The sequence below is a fragment of the Salvelinus sp. IW2-2015 genome, unplaced genomic scaffold (assembly GCF_002910315.2).
Source record: "Salvelinus sp. IW2-2015 unplaced genomic scaffold, ASM291031v2 Un_scaffold1187, whole genome shotgun sequence".
Taxonomy (NCBI): domain Eukaryota; kingdom Metazoa; phylum Chordata; class Actinopteri; order Salmoniformes; family Salmonidae; genus Salvelinus; species Salvelinus sp. IW2-2015.
In genome coordinates this window covers 280,649-299,138 of record NW_019942769.1, presented here as the reverse complement: position 1 = coordinate 299,138, position 18,490 = coordinate 280,649, and the positions used below count along the sequence as shown (strand labels likewise).

General features: G+C 43.8%; 1 protein-coding gene across 1 annotated transcript in view; it reads right to left on the bottom strand.

Moving 5' to 3' along the window:
- Positions 1 to 16,353, bottom strand: part of sft2d1 (SFT2 domain containing 1) — a 22,431-nt gene extending 6,078 nt beyond the window's left edge. Inside the window, exons 1-4 of the mRNA XM_024137387.2 lie at positions 16,206 to 16,353; positions 15,216 to 15,302; positions 9,179 to 9,261; positions 1,820 to 1,901 (exon numbers count right to left, since the gene is read on the bottom strand). Coding sequence (XP_023993155.1) covers positions 1,820 to 1,901; positions 9,179 to 9,261; positions 15,216 to 15,302; positions 16,206 to 16,271 — 318 coding nt within the window. The 5' untranslated portion in view covers positions 16,272 to 16,353. The remainder of the gene's footprint in view (positions 1 to 1,819; positions 1,902 to 9,178; positions 9,262 to 15,215; positions 15,303 to 16,205) is intronic.
- Between the last annotated feature and the right edge of the window lie 2,137 nt (positions 16,354 to 18,490).

Below are 18,490 nucleotides of genomic sequence, written 5' to 3'. Positions count from 1 at the left end.
TGATATCCCCTGGGACTGTTAGACATGTAAAATGACTGATATTCCCTGGGACTGTTAGACATGTAAAATGACCTGATATTCCCCTAGGGACTGTTAGACATGTAAAATGACTGATATTCCCTGGGCTGTTAGCATGTAAATGACTGATATTCCCTCGGACTGTCTAGACATGTAAAATGACTGATATTCCCCTGGGGCTGTTTAGACATGTAAAATGACTGATATTCCCTGGGGACTGTTAGACATGTAAAATGACTGATATTCCCCTGGGGCTTTAGACATGTAAAATGACTGATATTCCCTGGGGCTGTTAGACAATGTAAATGACTGATATTCCCCTGGACTGTTAGAGATGTAAAAATGACTGATATTCCCTGGGGCTGTGACTGTAAAATGACTGATATTCCCTGGGGCTGTTAGACATGTAAAATGATGAATTTGTGATAAAATGACTGATATCCCCTGGCTTTAGACATGTAAAATGACTGATATTCCCCTGGGGACTGTTAGACATGTAAATGACTGATATCCCTGGACTGTTAGACGATGTAAAATGACTGATATTCCCTGGGCTGTTAGACATGTAAAATTGACTGATATTCCCTGGGACTGTTAGACATGTAAAATGACTATATTCCCTGGGACTGTTAGACATGAAAATGACTGATATTCCCTGGGACTGTTAGACATGTAAATGACTGATATTCCTGGGACTGTTAGACATTTAAAATGACTGATATTCCCCTGGGACTGTTTCGACGTGTAAAAATGACTGATATTCCCCTGGGACGACTGTGTAGACATGTAAAATGACTGATATCCCTGTGTAAAATGACTGATATTCCCCCTGGGACTGTTAGACGTGTAAAAAGACTAATATTCCCCTGGGCTGTTAGACATGTAAAAATGACTAATTCCCCTGGGACTGTTAGACATGTAAAATGACTGATATCCCTGGGCTGTTAGACATGTAAAATGACTGATATTCCCCTGGACTGTTAGACATGTAAAATGACTGATATTCCCTGTGTAAAATGACTGATATCCCTGGGACTGTTAGAACATGTAAAATGACTGATATTCCCTGGGGCTGTTAGACATGTGTTAAAAGGACTGATATTCCCCTGGACTGTTAGACGTGTAAAATGACTGATATTCCCCCTGGGACTGTTTAGACATGTAAAATGACTTGATATTCCCTGGGCGTTTAGACATGTAAAATGACTGATATTCCCCTCTGGCAGCATGGTCCAAATATATTCTGCTGTCCTATCGAGCGTGCAACACTGTGCGTTGTATCGCCATATCTAAAAAAAACAGACGTGGCACTTTCACCAATTAAAGGATTCCCGCTTTGAAGTTGTCATTTAGTCACGGAAAAAACTAACAGCTGACAAACTAATGGCCTAAATCCACCAACAGTTTAAGAGCAGAAGTATCAAGCAACACTGAAAAACTCCAGAAAAACTGTCTTAAAAAAGAGAGAACTGCTGAATCCATTAAGACATAACCGAATGATTCTTTAAAAAAAGGTACAATGTAATATTTAACAGCCATTTTTTTTTTGTCATTTAAAATAATGTTTATCAATTATCATTTTTGACAAATATAGACTAACTTAGAAATGCCTAGGGCTTAGCAACATCTATCCAGCCACATCCCTCGGTTACGGGATTACTTGCAACGATTGTGATATGTGTGGTTGTTTAAAACTTACATTAGTTGACTAGGACATTACACTTGTGTGTGTTATGTATTATGTATTTTTACAATGTCAAATAAACTCGTTTACAATACATAGAGTACAGTAGGTAGTTACCAGCACAACACAGGTGGCTATCAYTCTGGTGGGTTCAAACATTCTCTTCAGCTGTTTCAGAGGTCCCATCAGGAAACAGGTGCTGCAGACACATACAGGAAAACACAACGGTTAAAATGGTAGGAAATAAATGTCACATGGATTTGAATTTCTATGATTTATTATGTTGGAAAGACTACATATATTGTTCAAAACAGCCCAGAGAAATGAAAACGTTTTGTTGTTGTTGCTGATATTACAATTGATAGATGAGAAGACCTTGACATGGATTCAACACAACACTAAAAAAAACAGACAAGCAAAGATAATGCATTCTAATTTCAAATGTTAATAGATTTTCTGTGGCTGGCATTATAATAAGCCATGTATACTGAACAAAATCTAAAAACGCAACATCTTCAACGATACTGAGTTACAGCTCATATAAGGAAATCAGTCAAATTCATTAGGCCCTAATCTATGGATTTCCATGACTGGGTAGGGGCACAGACATAGGTGGGCCTGGGAGGAATTTGCCCAGCCGCTGGGGAGCCAGGCCCAGCCGCTGGGGAGCCAGGCCCAGCCGCTGGGGAGCCAGGCCCAGCCAATTAAAATGAGGTTTTCCCCACAAAAAGGCTTTATTATAGACAGAAATTCTCCTCACTTTCATCAGCTGTCTGGTCTCAGACGATCCCCGAGGTAAAGAAGCCGGTGGTGACTGGGCTTTCTCTGTACTGGGATCAGTTTATACACTGGCTACCGCCACACTGTCTCTTTACAGTCTTTATGGACTCTTTTCTAGGTCAGGAGACTAACATTTATCTCATAATGCTACATCATCACTAACAGCTACACAAAGTATAGAGAGAGAGAGAAGAGAGGAGAAAGAGAGGAGAGAGAGAGAGGAGAGAGAGAGAGGAGAGAGAGAGAGAGAGAGAGAGATGGGCATTCCTGTGCCGTGAATCGAAAATACGATTCACTGGCGCATTTTGTTCATGTCTTATGATTAACTTGAACAAATTAATGAATTTTCTAATGAGTTAAACACATTTTAGAATTACGTTTTAATGTCTGGATTCCGTGATTCTGTCCGCAACACAGATCTTAGAGAGCCCTGCTGGTAGGCCTAGGATATTTATATACACTCACACACAGTACCAGTCAAAAGTTTACACCTAAAACCTACTCATTGAAGGGTTTTTATTTATTTTTACATTTTCTACATTGTAGAATAATAAGGAAGACATCAAAACTATGAAATAACACATATGGAATCATGTAGTAACAAAAAAGAGTTAACAAATCAAAATAAAAAGCAAAAGTAGCCACCRTTTGCTTTGAGGACAGCTTTGCACACTCTTGGTATTCTCTCAACCAGCTTCATGAGGTAGTCACCTGGAATGCATTCCAATTAACAGGTGTGCCTTTTTTTAAAGTTAATTTGTGGAAKTTCTTTCCTTCTCAATGCTTTTGAGCCAATCAATTGTGTTGTGACAAGGTAGGGAGGGTATACAGAAGATAGCCCTATTTGGTAAAAGACCAAGTCCATATCATGGCAAGAACAGCTCAAATAAGCAAAGAGAAAGAAGAGTCCATCTTTACTTTAAGGACATGAAGGTCAGTCCCTGCGGACAAGTTCAAGAACTTTGAAAGTTTCTTCAAGTGCAGTCACAAAACAAAAAAATCAAGCACTATGATGAAACTGGCTCTCATGAGGACCGCCACAGGAAAGGAAGACGCAGAGATACCTCTGCTGCAGAGGATACGTTCACTAGAGTTACCAGCCTCAGAAATCGGCAATTAACTGCACCTCCAGATTGCAGCCCAAATAAATGCTTCACAGAGTTCAAGTAACAGACATCTCAACGTCAATTGTTCAGAGGAGACTGTGAATCAGGTCTTCATGGTCAAATTGCTGCAAAGAAACCACTACTAAAGGACACCAATAAGAAGAAGAGACTTCCTTAGGCCAAGATACACATTGGACATTAGACCGGTGGAAATCTGTCCTTTGGTCTGATGAGTCCAAATGTGAGATTTTTGGTTCCAACAGCCGTGTCTTTGTGAGACGCAGAGTAGGTGAACGGATGATCTCCACATGTGTGGTTGTACCGTGAAGCATGGAGGAGGAGGTGTGATGTGTGGGGGTGCTTTGCTGGTGACACTGTCAGTGATTTATTTAGAATTCAAGGCATACTTAACCAGCATGGCTACCACAGCGTTGTGCAGTGACACGCCATTCCATATGGTTTGCGCTTAGTTGGACTATAATTTATTCAACTCATTCAATTCAAACTCAGTGCCTCTTTGCTTGACATCATGGGAAAATCAAAAGAAATCAGCCAAGACCAGAGAAAATAAATCGTAGACCTCCACAAGTCTGGTTCATCCTTGGGAGCAATTTCCAAACGCCTGAAGGTACCACGTTCATCTTTACAAACAATAGTATGCAAGTATAAATACCATGGGACCACGCAGCCGTCATACCGCTCAGGAAGGAGACGCATTCTGTCTCCTAGAGATGAACGTACTTTGGTGCGAAAAGTGCAAATCAATCCCAGAACAACAGAAAAGGACACTGTGAAGATGCTGGAGGAAACGGGTACAAAAGTATCTATATCCACTGTAAAACGAGTCCTATATCGACATAACCTGAAAGGCCGCTCAGCAAGGAAGAAACCACTGCTCCAACCCGCCATAAAAAGCCAGACTAAGGATTGCAACTGCACATGGGGACGAAGACTGTACTTTAGGAGAAATGTCCTCTGGTCTGATGAAACAAAAATAGAACTGTTTGGCCATAATGACCATCGTTATTTTGGAGGCAAAAGGGGGAGGCTTGCAAGCCGAAGAACACCATCCCAACCGTGAGCACGGGAGTGGCAGCATCATGTTGTGGGGTGCTTTGCTGCAGGAGGGCTGGTGCACTTCACAAATAGATGGCATCATGAGGAGGGAAATTATGTGGATATATTAAAGCAACATCTCAAGACAGGAAGTTAAAGCTTGGTCGCAAATGGGTCTTCCAAATGGACAATGACCCAAGCATACTTCCAAAGTTGTAGCAAAATGGCTTAAGGACAACAAAGTCAAGGTATTGGAGAGGCCATCACAAAGCCCTGACCTCAATCCCATAGAAAATGTGTGTGCAGACTGAAAAAGCGTGTGCGAGCAAGGAGGCCTACAAACCTGACTCAGTTACACCAGCTCTGTCAGGAGGAATGGGCCAAAATTCACTCAACTTATTGTGGGAAGCTTGTGTAAGTCTACCTGAAACGTTTGATCAAGTTAAACAATTTAAAGGCAATGCTACCAAATACTAATTGAGTGTATGTAAAAGTCTGACCCACTGGGAATGTGATGAGAAATAAATCACTCTCTCTACTATTATTCTGACATTTCACATTCTTAAAATAAAGCGGTGATCCTAACTGACCTAAGACAGGGAATTTCTACTAGGATTAAATGTCAGGAATTGTGAAAAACTGAGTTTAAATGTAATTGGCTAAGGTGAATGTAAACTTCAGACTTCAACTGTATGCATGTATGTATGTATTAGGGACCTGCTGGTGGGCCTGGGTATATATTATGCAACATGAAACGCATGGTTACTTTTACACCTGCCCACCTGAATATACTCCTCAAATTAAAAAATATGACGTGTGAGCACTTCAAGTTACTGTGTGGACAAAAGCCCTCATCTGCATTACAAATGGCACACTATTCCCTACATAGTGTACAATAGGCCCTAGTCAAAAGCAGTGCACTACATAGGGAGCCATTTGGGGAAAAATGTCCAGTGTAAACATGACACTACTGTTTGTGGTTCAGAACAGTAACCAGAAGTGAGGACACACTGAACCCGTTTCTTTCACAGTGTTGTCGCTGTGGAAACACACAAGATGACAGAAGACACTTGAAAACAAAGAGATGTCACAGTTCACCGTCCGGTAGGAAAATGATACCGTGTCAAAAGAAAGCCACACGACGACGCGACACCTGTCTGTGATAACCAATCAAATTAATTTCAGCAAACGGAAGCACAGTGGCATGGAAACAATCCCAAATAAGGAAAAAAAAATAAACTTAGAGAGAGGAACCAGGCAAGAAGTGTTGGTCCCATGTTTCATGAGTTGAATTACAAAAAAGCTATTCCTCTCAACTTTTGAGCACAAATTTGTTTACATCCCTGTTTTGTGAGCATTTCTCCTTTGCCAAGACACTTCCAGCCACCTGACAAGTGTGGCATATCAATAAGCTGATTAAACAACATGATCATTACACAGGTGCACCTTGTGCTGGGGGACAATAAAAGACCACTCTAAAATGTGCAGTTTTGTCACAACAACACAATGCCACAGATGTCTCAAGTTGAGGGAGCGTGCAATTGGCATGCTGACTGCAGGAATGTCCCCCAGAGCTGTTGCCAGATCATTTAATGTTAATTTATCTACAACAAGCTGCCTCCAATGTTGTTTTTAGAAAAAAATATATATAAATAAATAAAATCGGCAGTACGTCCAACCGGCCTCACAACCGCAGACCACAGGTAACCGTGCCAGCCCACGACCCCCACATCCGGGTTCTACACCTGCGGCATCGTCTGTGGTGGGGTGGAGGGGTGCTGAGGAAAAACGAATTCTCATTCCTCACTTTGTGAGGAAAAACTCATTCTGATTGGCTGGGCCTGGCTCCCCAGTGCGTGTGCCTGGCTGCCAAGTGGGTGGGCCTATGCCCGCTAAGGCCCACCCACGGCTGCACCCCTGCCAGTCATGTAAAATCCATAGATTAGGGCCTAAAACTTAAAGAGAGAGTGAGTGTACCTCATGATAAGATGTAGACCACACTATCTACCAAGACTATCTATATTTTTCGTAGCCGTCCATTTACCACCACAAACCCATGCTGGCACTGAGACCACGCTGAACAAGCTGTATACGGCCATTAGCAAACAAGAGAATGCTCATCCAGAAGTGGCGCTCCTAGTGGCCGGGGACTTTAATGCAGGCAAACTTAAATCAGTTTTACCTCATTTCTACCAGCATGTTACATGTGCAGCCAGAGGAAGAAAACCTCTAGACCACTTTTACTCCACACACAAAGACGTGTACAAAGCTCTCCTTCCATTTGGCAAATCTGACCATAATTCTATCCTACTGATTCCTGATTACAAGCAAAAACTAAGGCAGGAAGTACCAGTGACTCGTTTAGCAACACTCCACTGATCACCGACAACGATGAGACAGCCATTAAGGAGGTGGTCAGAGACCTGGCAGTGTGGTGCCAGGACAACAACCTCCCCCTCAACGTGAGCAAAAGACAAAGGAGCTGATCGCAGACTACAGGAAAAGGAGGACCGAGCACGCCCTCATCTCATCGACGGGGCTGTAGTGGAGCAGGTTGAGAGCTTCAAGTTCATTGGTGTCGACAACACTTRCCCCCCCCTCAGGAGACTGACAGATCTTCAAAAAGTTCTACAGCTGCACCATCGAGTGCATCCTGACCAGTTGCATCACCGCCTGGTTTGGCAACTGCRCGGCATCCAACCGTAAGGCGTGTAGTGCGTACGGCCCAGTACATCACTGAGGCCAAGCTTCCTGCCATCCAGGACCAGGCGGTGTCAGAGGAAGGCCCCCAAAAATTGTCAGACTCCAGTCACCCAAGTCATAGACTGTTCTCTCTGCTACCATACGGCATGTGGTACCGGAGCGCCAAGTCTAGAACCAACTAGGCAAGTCAATCAAGAACAAATTCTTATTTACAATGACGGCCTACCCTGGCCAAACCCGGACGACGCTGGGTCAATTGTGCACCGCCCTATTGGACTCCCAATCACAGCCGGATGTGATGCAGCCTGGATTCGAACCAGGGACTGCAGTGACTCCTCTTGCACTGAGATGCAGTGTCTTAGACAACAGCGCTACTCGGGAGCCCTGCAGAGGGGGTAACTGTTCATTTATTTTTTACTTTATAGAGCTTGAAGTAAGCATTTCACGCTAAGGTGAACCTGCTGTATTTGGTGCATGTGACAAAATTGGATTTGATTTAATGAATTTATTTAAAATTGACTGATTTCCTTATTTGAACTGTAACTCAGTAAAATCTTTGAAATTGTTGCATGTTAAGTTTATATTTTTGTTCAGTATTATAGTAAGTAAGCATTTGCCAGAACGGCCCATAGAGGCAGGAGCCCATCTCCTGATTACACACTCCCTGGATAGAACGCTAGTCTGTCGTAGGGCCTTTCCCCAATCAATCTCCTTCATGCTGAGTGCCAAGCAAGGCATTGGGTCCCATTTTTAGAAAGTCGATTGGTATGACTCTTATCTTGGAGACAGTCACATGTAATACATTTATCTGACAGCTCAACCCTCTCTTGATTCTTAGAGAACTAAACCCAACAGACCTGTTCCACCATCAGGAATTCAATCAAAATACATTACTGACCTGTACAAAAATGTCCTGAATTATAGAAACCCTTGTTTACCACAATGAATCCTAGACAGCTGGACATTGTGTCCAAAGCAACTTACTTAGTGAGTGCATGGAGACAAAACAAATGGTATGCGTGTGTGGTCCCTGCGGGAAATGAACCTACGACCTTGGTGTTCATTAGTGTCATGCTCTTACCTACTGAGCCACACAGGACTACTACACCAAGCTCAATAGGGAACCCATCCAATGTGCTTCTGTTCTGTCTGAACATTTAAAAAATAAATACTGCATAGTATGACAGACAAACCAGGTGGTCTTACTGACACCTGAAACATAGAAATAGAACCGCTAGAACAGGGACAGAATTCTAATTCTAGAACAGGGACAGAATTCTAATTCTAGAACAGGGACAGAATTCTAATTCTAGAACAGGGACAGAATTCTAACTCTAAATTCCGTGACTTGGAACACCCCTCGACAGATGAACTCAAAAGAACACTTTGGCAGCTACTTAACGGACTGCTACAGAGTACACTCCAAGCTGGGTGACGGGACAGGAGATCAATAATTGATAGGTCATTTGTAAAGTGTGGACAAAAAAAAAAAAGATTAGGCACCCCAATCAATCACGCTAGTGGAGTGTTGCTAAACAATCAAATCGACACACAGATGTTAGAAAAACGGCAACAACTCGATGTGTCTGGGTCAAGTCCATCCAAAGTCAAGTTACATGGGTAGGAGGGAACTTACAGTGAAATTACCTCACATTAAATTAGAATTGAAGTGTATAATGTAATTTTTAAAAATGTAAAAAGTATATCAAATAAGTATGCATTTAGTAATAGCTTAATTCCTGCATTGCTTGTACTGGAAATAGCTTTGTCTTTAGCTCTGGCAGTAACAACAGTATTGGTAGCAGACCATGAACAAAATGAATGGACTCACCTGGAGAGWGCAGCAAGGTTACCTAGTGTGTAGAACACAGCAAACAGCTTGGTGCCATTGGGTAAGAACAGCAGTGCAGTGCCCTGGTTGAAAAACACACACAATTAAATTATTACTATGTCCACCTAGGCATCATCCTACCATCAGTTTGTATGATCAGTCTGATCGGCTAAAGAAACTCCTGGAAGACATTTACATTACATTTACATTTAAGTCATTTAGCAGACGCTCTTATCCAGAGCGACTTACAAATAGGTGCATTCACCTTATGATATCCACAAGAGAAGAGGTACGCTAGATCAATGTTACCTGGAATTAGACTATTTGGTAAATATCAGGTAGGCCAAATATTTTAAATTTGATAATATTTGTATTGCTTTTGCCTATTTATTTTGAACAAGAATGATCTGTGGGCCAAAGGAAAATGGTTCCCTGAAATGTTACAAATACAATGTTACATGATCGCCCCCTAGTGGTGAAACACCATATCACTTTCTACACATGGACATGCTGGTTCACAAAAACAAGATCTTTGACTCATTTAGCTTTAATTTTAAAAGTTGATCATATAGTCTAAGGCTCTCCATCCCTGTTCCTGGAGAGGGATCCTCCTGTAGGTTTACATCAGGGCTCTCCAACCCTGTTCCTGGAGAGGGATCCTCCTGTGGGTTTACATCAGGGCTCTCCAACCCTGTTCCTGGAGAGGGATCCTCCTGTGGGTTTACATCAGGGCTCTCCATCCCTGTTCCTGGAGAGGGATCCTCCTGTAGGTTTACATCAGGGCTCTCCAACCCTGTTCCTGGAGAGGGATCCTCCTGTGGGTTTACATCAGGGCTCTCCAACCCTGTTCCTGGAGAGGGATCCTCCTGTGGGTTTACATCAGGGCTCTCCAACCCTGTTCCTGGAGAGGGATCCTCCTGTGGGTTTACATCAGGGCTCTCCATCTCTGTTCCTGGAGAGATCCCGTCCTGTAGGTTTTCACTCCAACCCTGGAGGGAGGAGGGTACCTCTCCAGGAACAGGGTTGGACAGCCCTGCTGTAAACCTACAGGAGGATCCCTCTCCAGGAACAGGATTTAAATAATTTTTTTATTTAAAAGAAAAACAGTACTCCGGTATATAGTCTCATTATTTTCATTTGTTATTTAACCTTTATTTAACCTTTATTTAACTAGGCAAGTCAGTTAAGAACAAATTCTTATTTACAATGACGGCCTACACCGGCCAAACCCGGACGACGCTGGGGCCAATTGTGCGCCACCCTATGGGACTCTCAACCATGGCCAGATGTGATACAGCCCGGATTCGAACCAGGGACTGTAGCGCCTTAGACCGCTGCGCCACTTGGAGAGCCCTGCTGTAAACCTACAGGAGGGTAACTCTCCAGGAACAGGGTTGGAAAGCACTGATGTAAACCTACAGGAGGGTAGCTCTCCAGGAACAGGGTGGGAGAGCACTGATGTAGGCTATTACATAATGTTCTTGTGGAATAAGCCCTTGGTGTTTAACACCAGCCTGACCTGATCCATCTCCTAATGAAAGACCAAATGGTGCATACAAATACATGATTCATGTTAGACACATTCTTGAACTAGTAGAATCAATGAGAGGAATATATATGGCTTCTGTTATGAATGGCTCTCACCAGTGTTGTTAACACGCTGTGAATAATCAGTCTACAGAGTTGTTATCAGTACAACCCTTCTGTAGGCCAGCCCATAACCACACTAACAGAGGAGACAACTGTTCTGTAGACAGGCCCATAACCACACTAACAGAGAGGACAACTGTTCTGTAGACAGGCCCTATAACCACACTAACAGAGAGGACAACTGTTCTGTAGACAGGCCCATAACCACACTAACAGAGAGGACAACTGTTCTGTAGACAGCCCATAACCACACTAACAGAGAGGACAACTGTTCTGTAGACAGACCAAAACCACACTAACAGAGAGGACAACTGTTCTGTAGACAGACCCATAACCACACTAACAGAGAGGACAACTGTTCTGTAGCAGACCCATAACCACACTAACAGAGAGGACAACTGTTCTGTAGACAGGCCCATAACCACACTAACAGAGAGGGACAACTGTTCTGTAGACAGGCCCATAAACCACACAACAGAGAGGACAACTGTTCTGTAGACAGCCCATAACCACACTAACAGAGAGGACAACTGTTCTGTAGACAGGCCCATAACCACACTAACAGAGAGGACAACTGTTCTGTAGACAGCCCATAACCACACTAACAGAGAGGACAACTGTTCTGTAGACAGACCCATAACCACACTAACAGAGAGACAACTGTTCTGTAGACAGGCCCATAACCACACTAACAGAGAGGACAACTGTTCTGTAGACAGGCCCATAACCACACTAACAGAGAGGACAACTGTTCTGTAGACAGGCCCATAACCACACTAACAGAGGGACAACTGTTTGTAGACAGCCCATAACCACACTAACAGAGGAGACAACTGTTCTGTAGACAGGCCCATAACCACACTAACAGAGAGGACAACTGTTCTGTAGCAGACCCATAACCACACTAACAGAGAGGACAACTGTTCTGTAGACAGACCCATAACCACACTAACAGAGAGGACAACTTTCTGTAGACAGACCCATAACCACACTAACAGAGAGGACAACTGTTCTGTAGACAGAGCCATAACCACACTAACAGAGAGGACAACTGTTCTGTAGACAGGCCCATAACCACACTAACAGAGAGGACAACTGTTCTGTAGACAGGCCCATAACCACACTAACAGAGAGGACAACTGTTCTGTAGACAGGCCCATAACCACACAACAGAGAGGGACAACTGTTCTGTAGACAGGCCCATAACCACACTAACAGAGGAGACAACTGTTCTGTAGACAGGCCCATAACCACACTAACAGAGAGGACAACTGTTCTGTAGACAGACCCATAACCACACTAACAGAGAGGACAACTGTTTCGTAGACAGGCCATAACCACACTAACAGAGGAGACAACTGTTTCTGTAGACAGGCCCATAACCACACTAACAGAGAGACAACTGCAGATACAGTGTAGCAGCACTGTCCACTGTGACTAAGGTTTTACTTTCGTTTCTCTGACACAGAGACTGAACTCATGTACCTACTGACATAGAGGATGATAGAGGACACTGCTGTGTGTTTACTGTAATATACAGCCATCACTGTATCCTGCTGTGGTTTACTGTAAAATACAGCCATCATGTATCCTGCTGTGGTTTCTGTAATAACAGCCATCACTGGTATCCTGCTGTGTTTACTGTAATATACAGCCATCACGGTATCCTGCTGTGGTTTACTGTAATATACCAGCCATCACTGTATCCTGCTGTGTTTACGTTAGAGTTACAGCCATCACTGGTATCCTTTTTGCTGTGGTTTACTTAATATACAGCCATCACTAGTATCCTGCTGTGGTTTACTGTAATATACAGCCATCACTGGTATCCTGCTGGTTACTGTAATATACAGCCATCACTGGATCCTGCTGTGGTTTACTGTAATATACAGCCATCACTGGTATCCTGCTGTGGTTTACTGTAATATACAGCCATCACTGGTATCCTGCTGTGACAGATACTTGTTTGTTGAGGAGAATACTGACAGTGTACACGAGGAGAGAATCTGATAAGAAATGCTTTGTGGATGGAAACAGCCGTGGCATTGGAAGGGAAGGGAATGTGAAACCAAATCCGACTCATATAGGCTGGTTAGCTGACGTCGTCACCAGAACGATGCGTGCGCGTCAGCAGGGGCAGAAGGACGTGTGTTGTTATGTTCTGAATGGCCAGATAACTAGCAACAATGACAAAATAAGCTGTCATGATGGAATGGTAAGTGACTCCTTCCAGCTAGTCTCATCTTGTTATTGATACTATGTCTTGTATTGAATGATGTCACGTCTAAGCTAATATGGCTTAAAATAGCTAGCTAGTCAACTACTGTAACAGCGTATTTGAAAAGACAAGCGGTCATTGGCTAACTTTATTGTTTTCAATAAAGTTAGAGATGAAATATAGTTTACATTGGGGCGGCAGGTAGCCTGGCGGTAGAGACGGGTAGCCTGGCGGTTAGAGACGGGTAGCCTGGCGGTTAGAGACGGTAGCCTAGCGTAGAGACGGTAGCCTAGCGGTTAGAGACGGCCTAGCGGTTAGAGACGGGTAACCTAGCGGTTAGAGCAGTAGCCTAGCGGTTAGAGCAGGTAGCCTAGCGGTCAGAGCAGGTAGCCTAGCGCAAGACAGATAGCTAGCGGTCAGAGACAGTAGCCTAGCGGTCAGAGACAGGTAGCCTAGCGGTCAGAGAACAGGTAGCCTAGCGGTCAGAGACAGGTAGCCTAGCGGTCAGAGACAGGTAGCCCTAGCGGTCAGAGACAGGTAGCCAGACGAGACAGGGAGGGGCCTAGCGCGTCAGAGACAGGTAGCCTAGCGGTCAGAGACAGGTAGCCTAGCGTCAGAGACAGAGTAGCGTCAGACATCTAGTCCGTAGCGGGTAGAGACAGGTAGCCTAGGCGGTCAGAGACAGGTAGCCTAGCGGTTAGAGACAGGTAGCCTAGCGGTAGAGCACGTAGCTAGCGGTTAGAGACAGTAGCCTAGCGGTTAGAGACAGGTACCCTAGCGTTAGAGACAGTTACCACGGTGTAAGACAGGTACCCTACGGTTAGAGACAGGTAGCCTAGCTGTAGAGACAGTAGCCTACGTTAGAGACAGGTAGGCCTAGCGGTTAGAGACAGGTAGCCTAGCGGTTAGAGACAAGTAGCCAGGTGGTTAGAGCAGGTAGCCTGGTGGTTAGAGACAGGTAGCCTAGTGGTTAGAGACAGGTAGCCTAGTGGTTAGAGACAGGTAGCCTAGTGGTTAGAGACAGGTAGCCTAGTGTTAGAGACAGGTAGCCTATGGTTAGAACAGTAGCCTGGTTAGAGACAGTAGCCTAGTGGTTAGAAGGGCAAGGGTACAGGGCCTAGTGGTTAGAGACAGGTACCTAGTGGTTAGAGACAGGTAGGCCTAGTGGTTAGAGACAGGTACTAGTGGTAAGACAGGTAGCCTATGGTTAGAGACAGGTAGCCTAGTGGTTAGAGACAGGTAGCCTAGTGTTAAGACAGTCAGCCTAGTGGTTAGAGACAGGTAGCCTATGGTTAGAGAACAGGTAAGCCTAGTGGTTAGAGACAGGTAGCCTAGTGGTTAGAGACAGGTAGCCTAGTGGTTAGAGACAGGTAGCCTAGTGGTTAGAGAACAGGTAGCCTAGTGGTTAGAGACAGGTAGCCTATGGTTAGAGACAGGTAGCCTAGTGTTAGAGACAGTAGCCTAGTGGTTAGAGACAGGTAGCCTAGTGGTTAGAGACAGGTAGCCTAGTGTTAGAGACAGGTAGCCTAGTGGTTAGGACAGCGCTAGCTAGTGGTTAGAGACAGGTAGCCTAGTGGTTAGAGACAGGTAGCCTAGTGGTTAGAGACAGGTAGGCTAGTGGTTAGAGACAGGTAGCCTAGTGGTTAGGACAGGTAGCCTAGTGGTTAGAACCAGGAGCCTAGTGTTAGAGACAGGTAGCCTAGGGTTAGAGGACAGGACCTAGTGGTTAGAGACAGGTAGCCTAGTGGTTAGAGCAGGTAGCCTAGTGGTTAGAGACAGGTAGCCTAGTGGTTAGAGGCAGGTAGCCTAGTAACCGGAAGGTTGCTGGATCGAATCCCCGAGCTGACAGTAAAGAATAAAAATCTGTCGTTCTGCCCCTGAACAAGGCAGTTAACCCACTGTTCCTAGGCCGTCATTGTAAATAAGAATTTATTCTTTAACTGACTTGCCTAGTTAAATATAAAGGTAAAAAAAAATAAAAAACATGCCATCAATAATCTAAGCCAAACCCCGTCTGTTTTGTCCCATAGTTGCACAAGCATCAGTTTTGTTGCTAAACAACCAACCCATCTATAGAGTACAGCCCGGGTCAAAAGTAGTGCACTATATATTAGGGAAAAGGGCACCATTACAGACTCACAATAACACTGAAATGGGGTGAAATCTCACCAGTATGGAGCACAGGATGCCTGAAGCGAAGCATATGACGAACCACTTCACCCGGGTGCTGTAGCTGAGCGTCGAGGCATCCAGGACCTGAGGAGAGAACAATGGCAGGATGTCACAAGACAGACGGGCAACAACCCAAAGCACAGACTCAGGGACCCAAGGTCTCTCTTGCTACTGATGGTTCTACCATGCTGACCAGTGGCAAATTAGAGAMCGTAAGTTAAAGTAAAGCCCATTTTTGTACGCACAAAAAAACATCCAATTACACAAACAAGAGTTACACACAAAGGACATAGGTCAACTTCTATGACACCAGCGCTAATCAATCTTTGTTTCGAGACATCTGATAACACAAGACAGGAAAAGGAAAGCCATGGTTTTAATGTAAATCAGCTGAGCAGCATTGTTTTTGAACTGATGTACTGTTTTGAAGTGTGCATTACTAGTAGGGGAAATAAAGACAATGTCTGCACGTCTTCAAATAAGTGTATCACTAAGTGAATAAATTAGATACAGCCCAGTCTTCTTGTGGACGAAAACCAGTGTTCAAGACCAACCTTACCTCATCTGATCCACCATCTCCTTATGAAAGCATGTAAAGAGCAGTGATGCATACAAATACACAGGATTAACGATAAGACATTATTAGTTGACACAGCCATACAATTAATTAGGATCTCTATGGTCACAACTCGCTAGTTTTCACATGAGCAGCATCGGCGCATGCGCGGCTTTACTCCTATTTACCTAGTTACCAAACTATTTCAGCACAGTAGACATACACTCAACATAATGTGTATCAATTATAAGACAAGGTATAGTGTTAGTTTAAATACTCGTGACTAAGAACAAGCAAATTATGCATTTGATATCGTCCACGGAAATGTACCACTCGACTCATGTGTCAAAGCCAAGGTTTCGCATTTAGCAAGTTAGCTAGCTAGCAAGCTAATGCAAACCCAGATAAAATACAACAACATGCTGTGTTACCTGCGCCGTGAGCCCTGCTTCCTCGTTGTCTTCTCGCCCCCCTATCATACTACGAAGCTTGTCCATAGTTGACAATAAATATGTGTAAGTGTATTATTTGTTTGGAGCTAAATGAGATAACTAACTTCCGGAGACTTCACGATTGGGCGTGTCTATGTGCTACCACCTGACAGGCAGAGCGAGAACATCCAGCAAAACAGACCGGTTCTTATTATACCGCAGTGAGCATTGCCAGTCTTGGTTTTAATGTCTATGCTATCACTAAAAGTGGCCTCTGCAGTTTGCACTGATCCAAGACTGGCAGTGGTGAATCGGAAACGTGTGTAAGTGGCATCCTTGGGACGTCCAATTCTGACGTCACCCTGTTTAAATTCACATTTAAACCCGTACGGTAAGAGTTACAGGACGGGGACACACTTCCCCCCCCACGCCACTTCGATGAAAAGGGATTTCATAGCAAGTTGTTAGAGAATTTTCGCTAACCCTATCCTGCTATGTTAACTATACTATCGTGCGGCGTAAATTCTCCTAACTTGCTACGAAAAAGAGTGCTTTCCATTTATGGTTAAGGCAGAGAGGAAGAGGTGTATGGAAGCATTTAGGTGCTTATTGATAATTCCAATTTCCTTTCATCTCGTCAAGGCCAAACAATAGGACATTCAGCGTTTTATCATTTTTCTAGTTGAAAACAAAAACATTGTATATTAATCAACTCGTTCTCGTTTATGGTCTCCAAATTGGGCGTCGAGTAAAAGAAAACCAATAACGACAAAATGTATAATTTTTTTCTGTTTGTTCATATCTGGAGGAGGACACGGTATGGGGGGTTCAGAATGTGCCCGCTGGAGGAGGACACGGTATGGGGGGTTCAGAATGTGCCCGCTGGAGGAGGACACGGTATGGGGGGTTCAGAATGTGCCCGCTGGAGGACACAGTATGGTATCTGAGCAGATCATCATGAACTTAATCCGGTTACATCAGCCAATACAATAAATATTATTGGTGTGGGCATAATTCACAAACCTCCTTTCCTGCTTCCTGAAAGGCAGATGTAGAATAGGCATAATGGTGAGGATACTACATGAATTGATAAGACAAAATGGCCGACTTTTCTTCATGTATACCGACCACCTTTCAGAGGGAGTCGATGCTCAATGATATACAGAGAAAGTCTGATATTACTTGATTATGGAACTTGAAGCATAAAGCCCATTTTCCAGTTGGTTTTGGCTCAGTAAGACACACCAATTACCTGTCCTAATTTCAACAATGGGTACTAGTGGTATATCTTGTGTTTTTTTTTAGTAAATCTCACTAATTTGTGAGATTGTAAACAGGTTTTTTGACATTTTTTGGGGACATATTTCCAACTTCAGTATCCAAAATGTTCTGGCTCCTCCCATAGGATATAGTAATTACAAATTTGTATAACGCTGAAAGTAGGGTTTTGTTGTTTGTCATTAGCATTTTGGTGAGCGCTATGCTAGCCAGCCCAAAGGTTACATGGCCACAATCAAGCTACATTATGAATCAGAATATCATGGGAATTTTATACCACAATTCATTTGACCAGGAAAAGAGGACTGACTGCCAGATGCCTCTGGATCTGCAGATAGAGAAGATATTGMCTCAACGCTCACCAGCCCAATGAGTAGGTGCAGGAGGTTTAGGCTTGAGATCCAAAGGCCTTGAATTCACACAAAATGTGCCTCTAATCCAGGGTTTCCCAAACTCAGTTCTCTGCAACCCAAAGGGGTGCACATTTTGGMTTTTGCCCTAGCACTACACAGCTGAATCAAATAATTAAGCTTTGATCATTTATCAATTGTGTAGTTTTATGTATTTATTTTATTTAACTTGGCAAATCAGTAAAGAACAAATTCTTATTTACAATGACTGCCAAACCCGGACAACGCTGGGCCAATTGTATGCCGCCCTATGGGACTCCCAATCACGGCCGGCTGTGATGCAGCTTGGATTCGAACCAGGGGATGCAGCAACACTGAGCTGCAGTTCCTTAGACCGCTGCGCCACTCGCCACTTTCCAAACACCAAAACGTGCACCCCATGGGRCGAGTTTGGGAAACACTGCTCTATCCAAATGGAGCAGCTTGAGGGCCGTTTACTAAGTGTTGAAGTCATTAAACCCACAGCTTGAGGGCCATTTACTAAGTGTTGAAGTCATTAAACAAAACAGCTCGAGGGCCATTTACTAAGTGTTGAAGTCCTTAAACAAAACAGCTCGAGGGCCATTTACTAAGTGTTGAAGTAATTAAACCCACAGC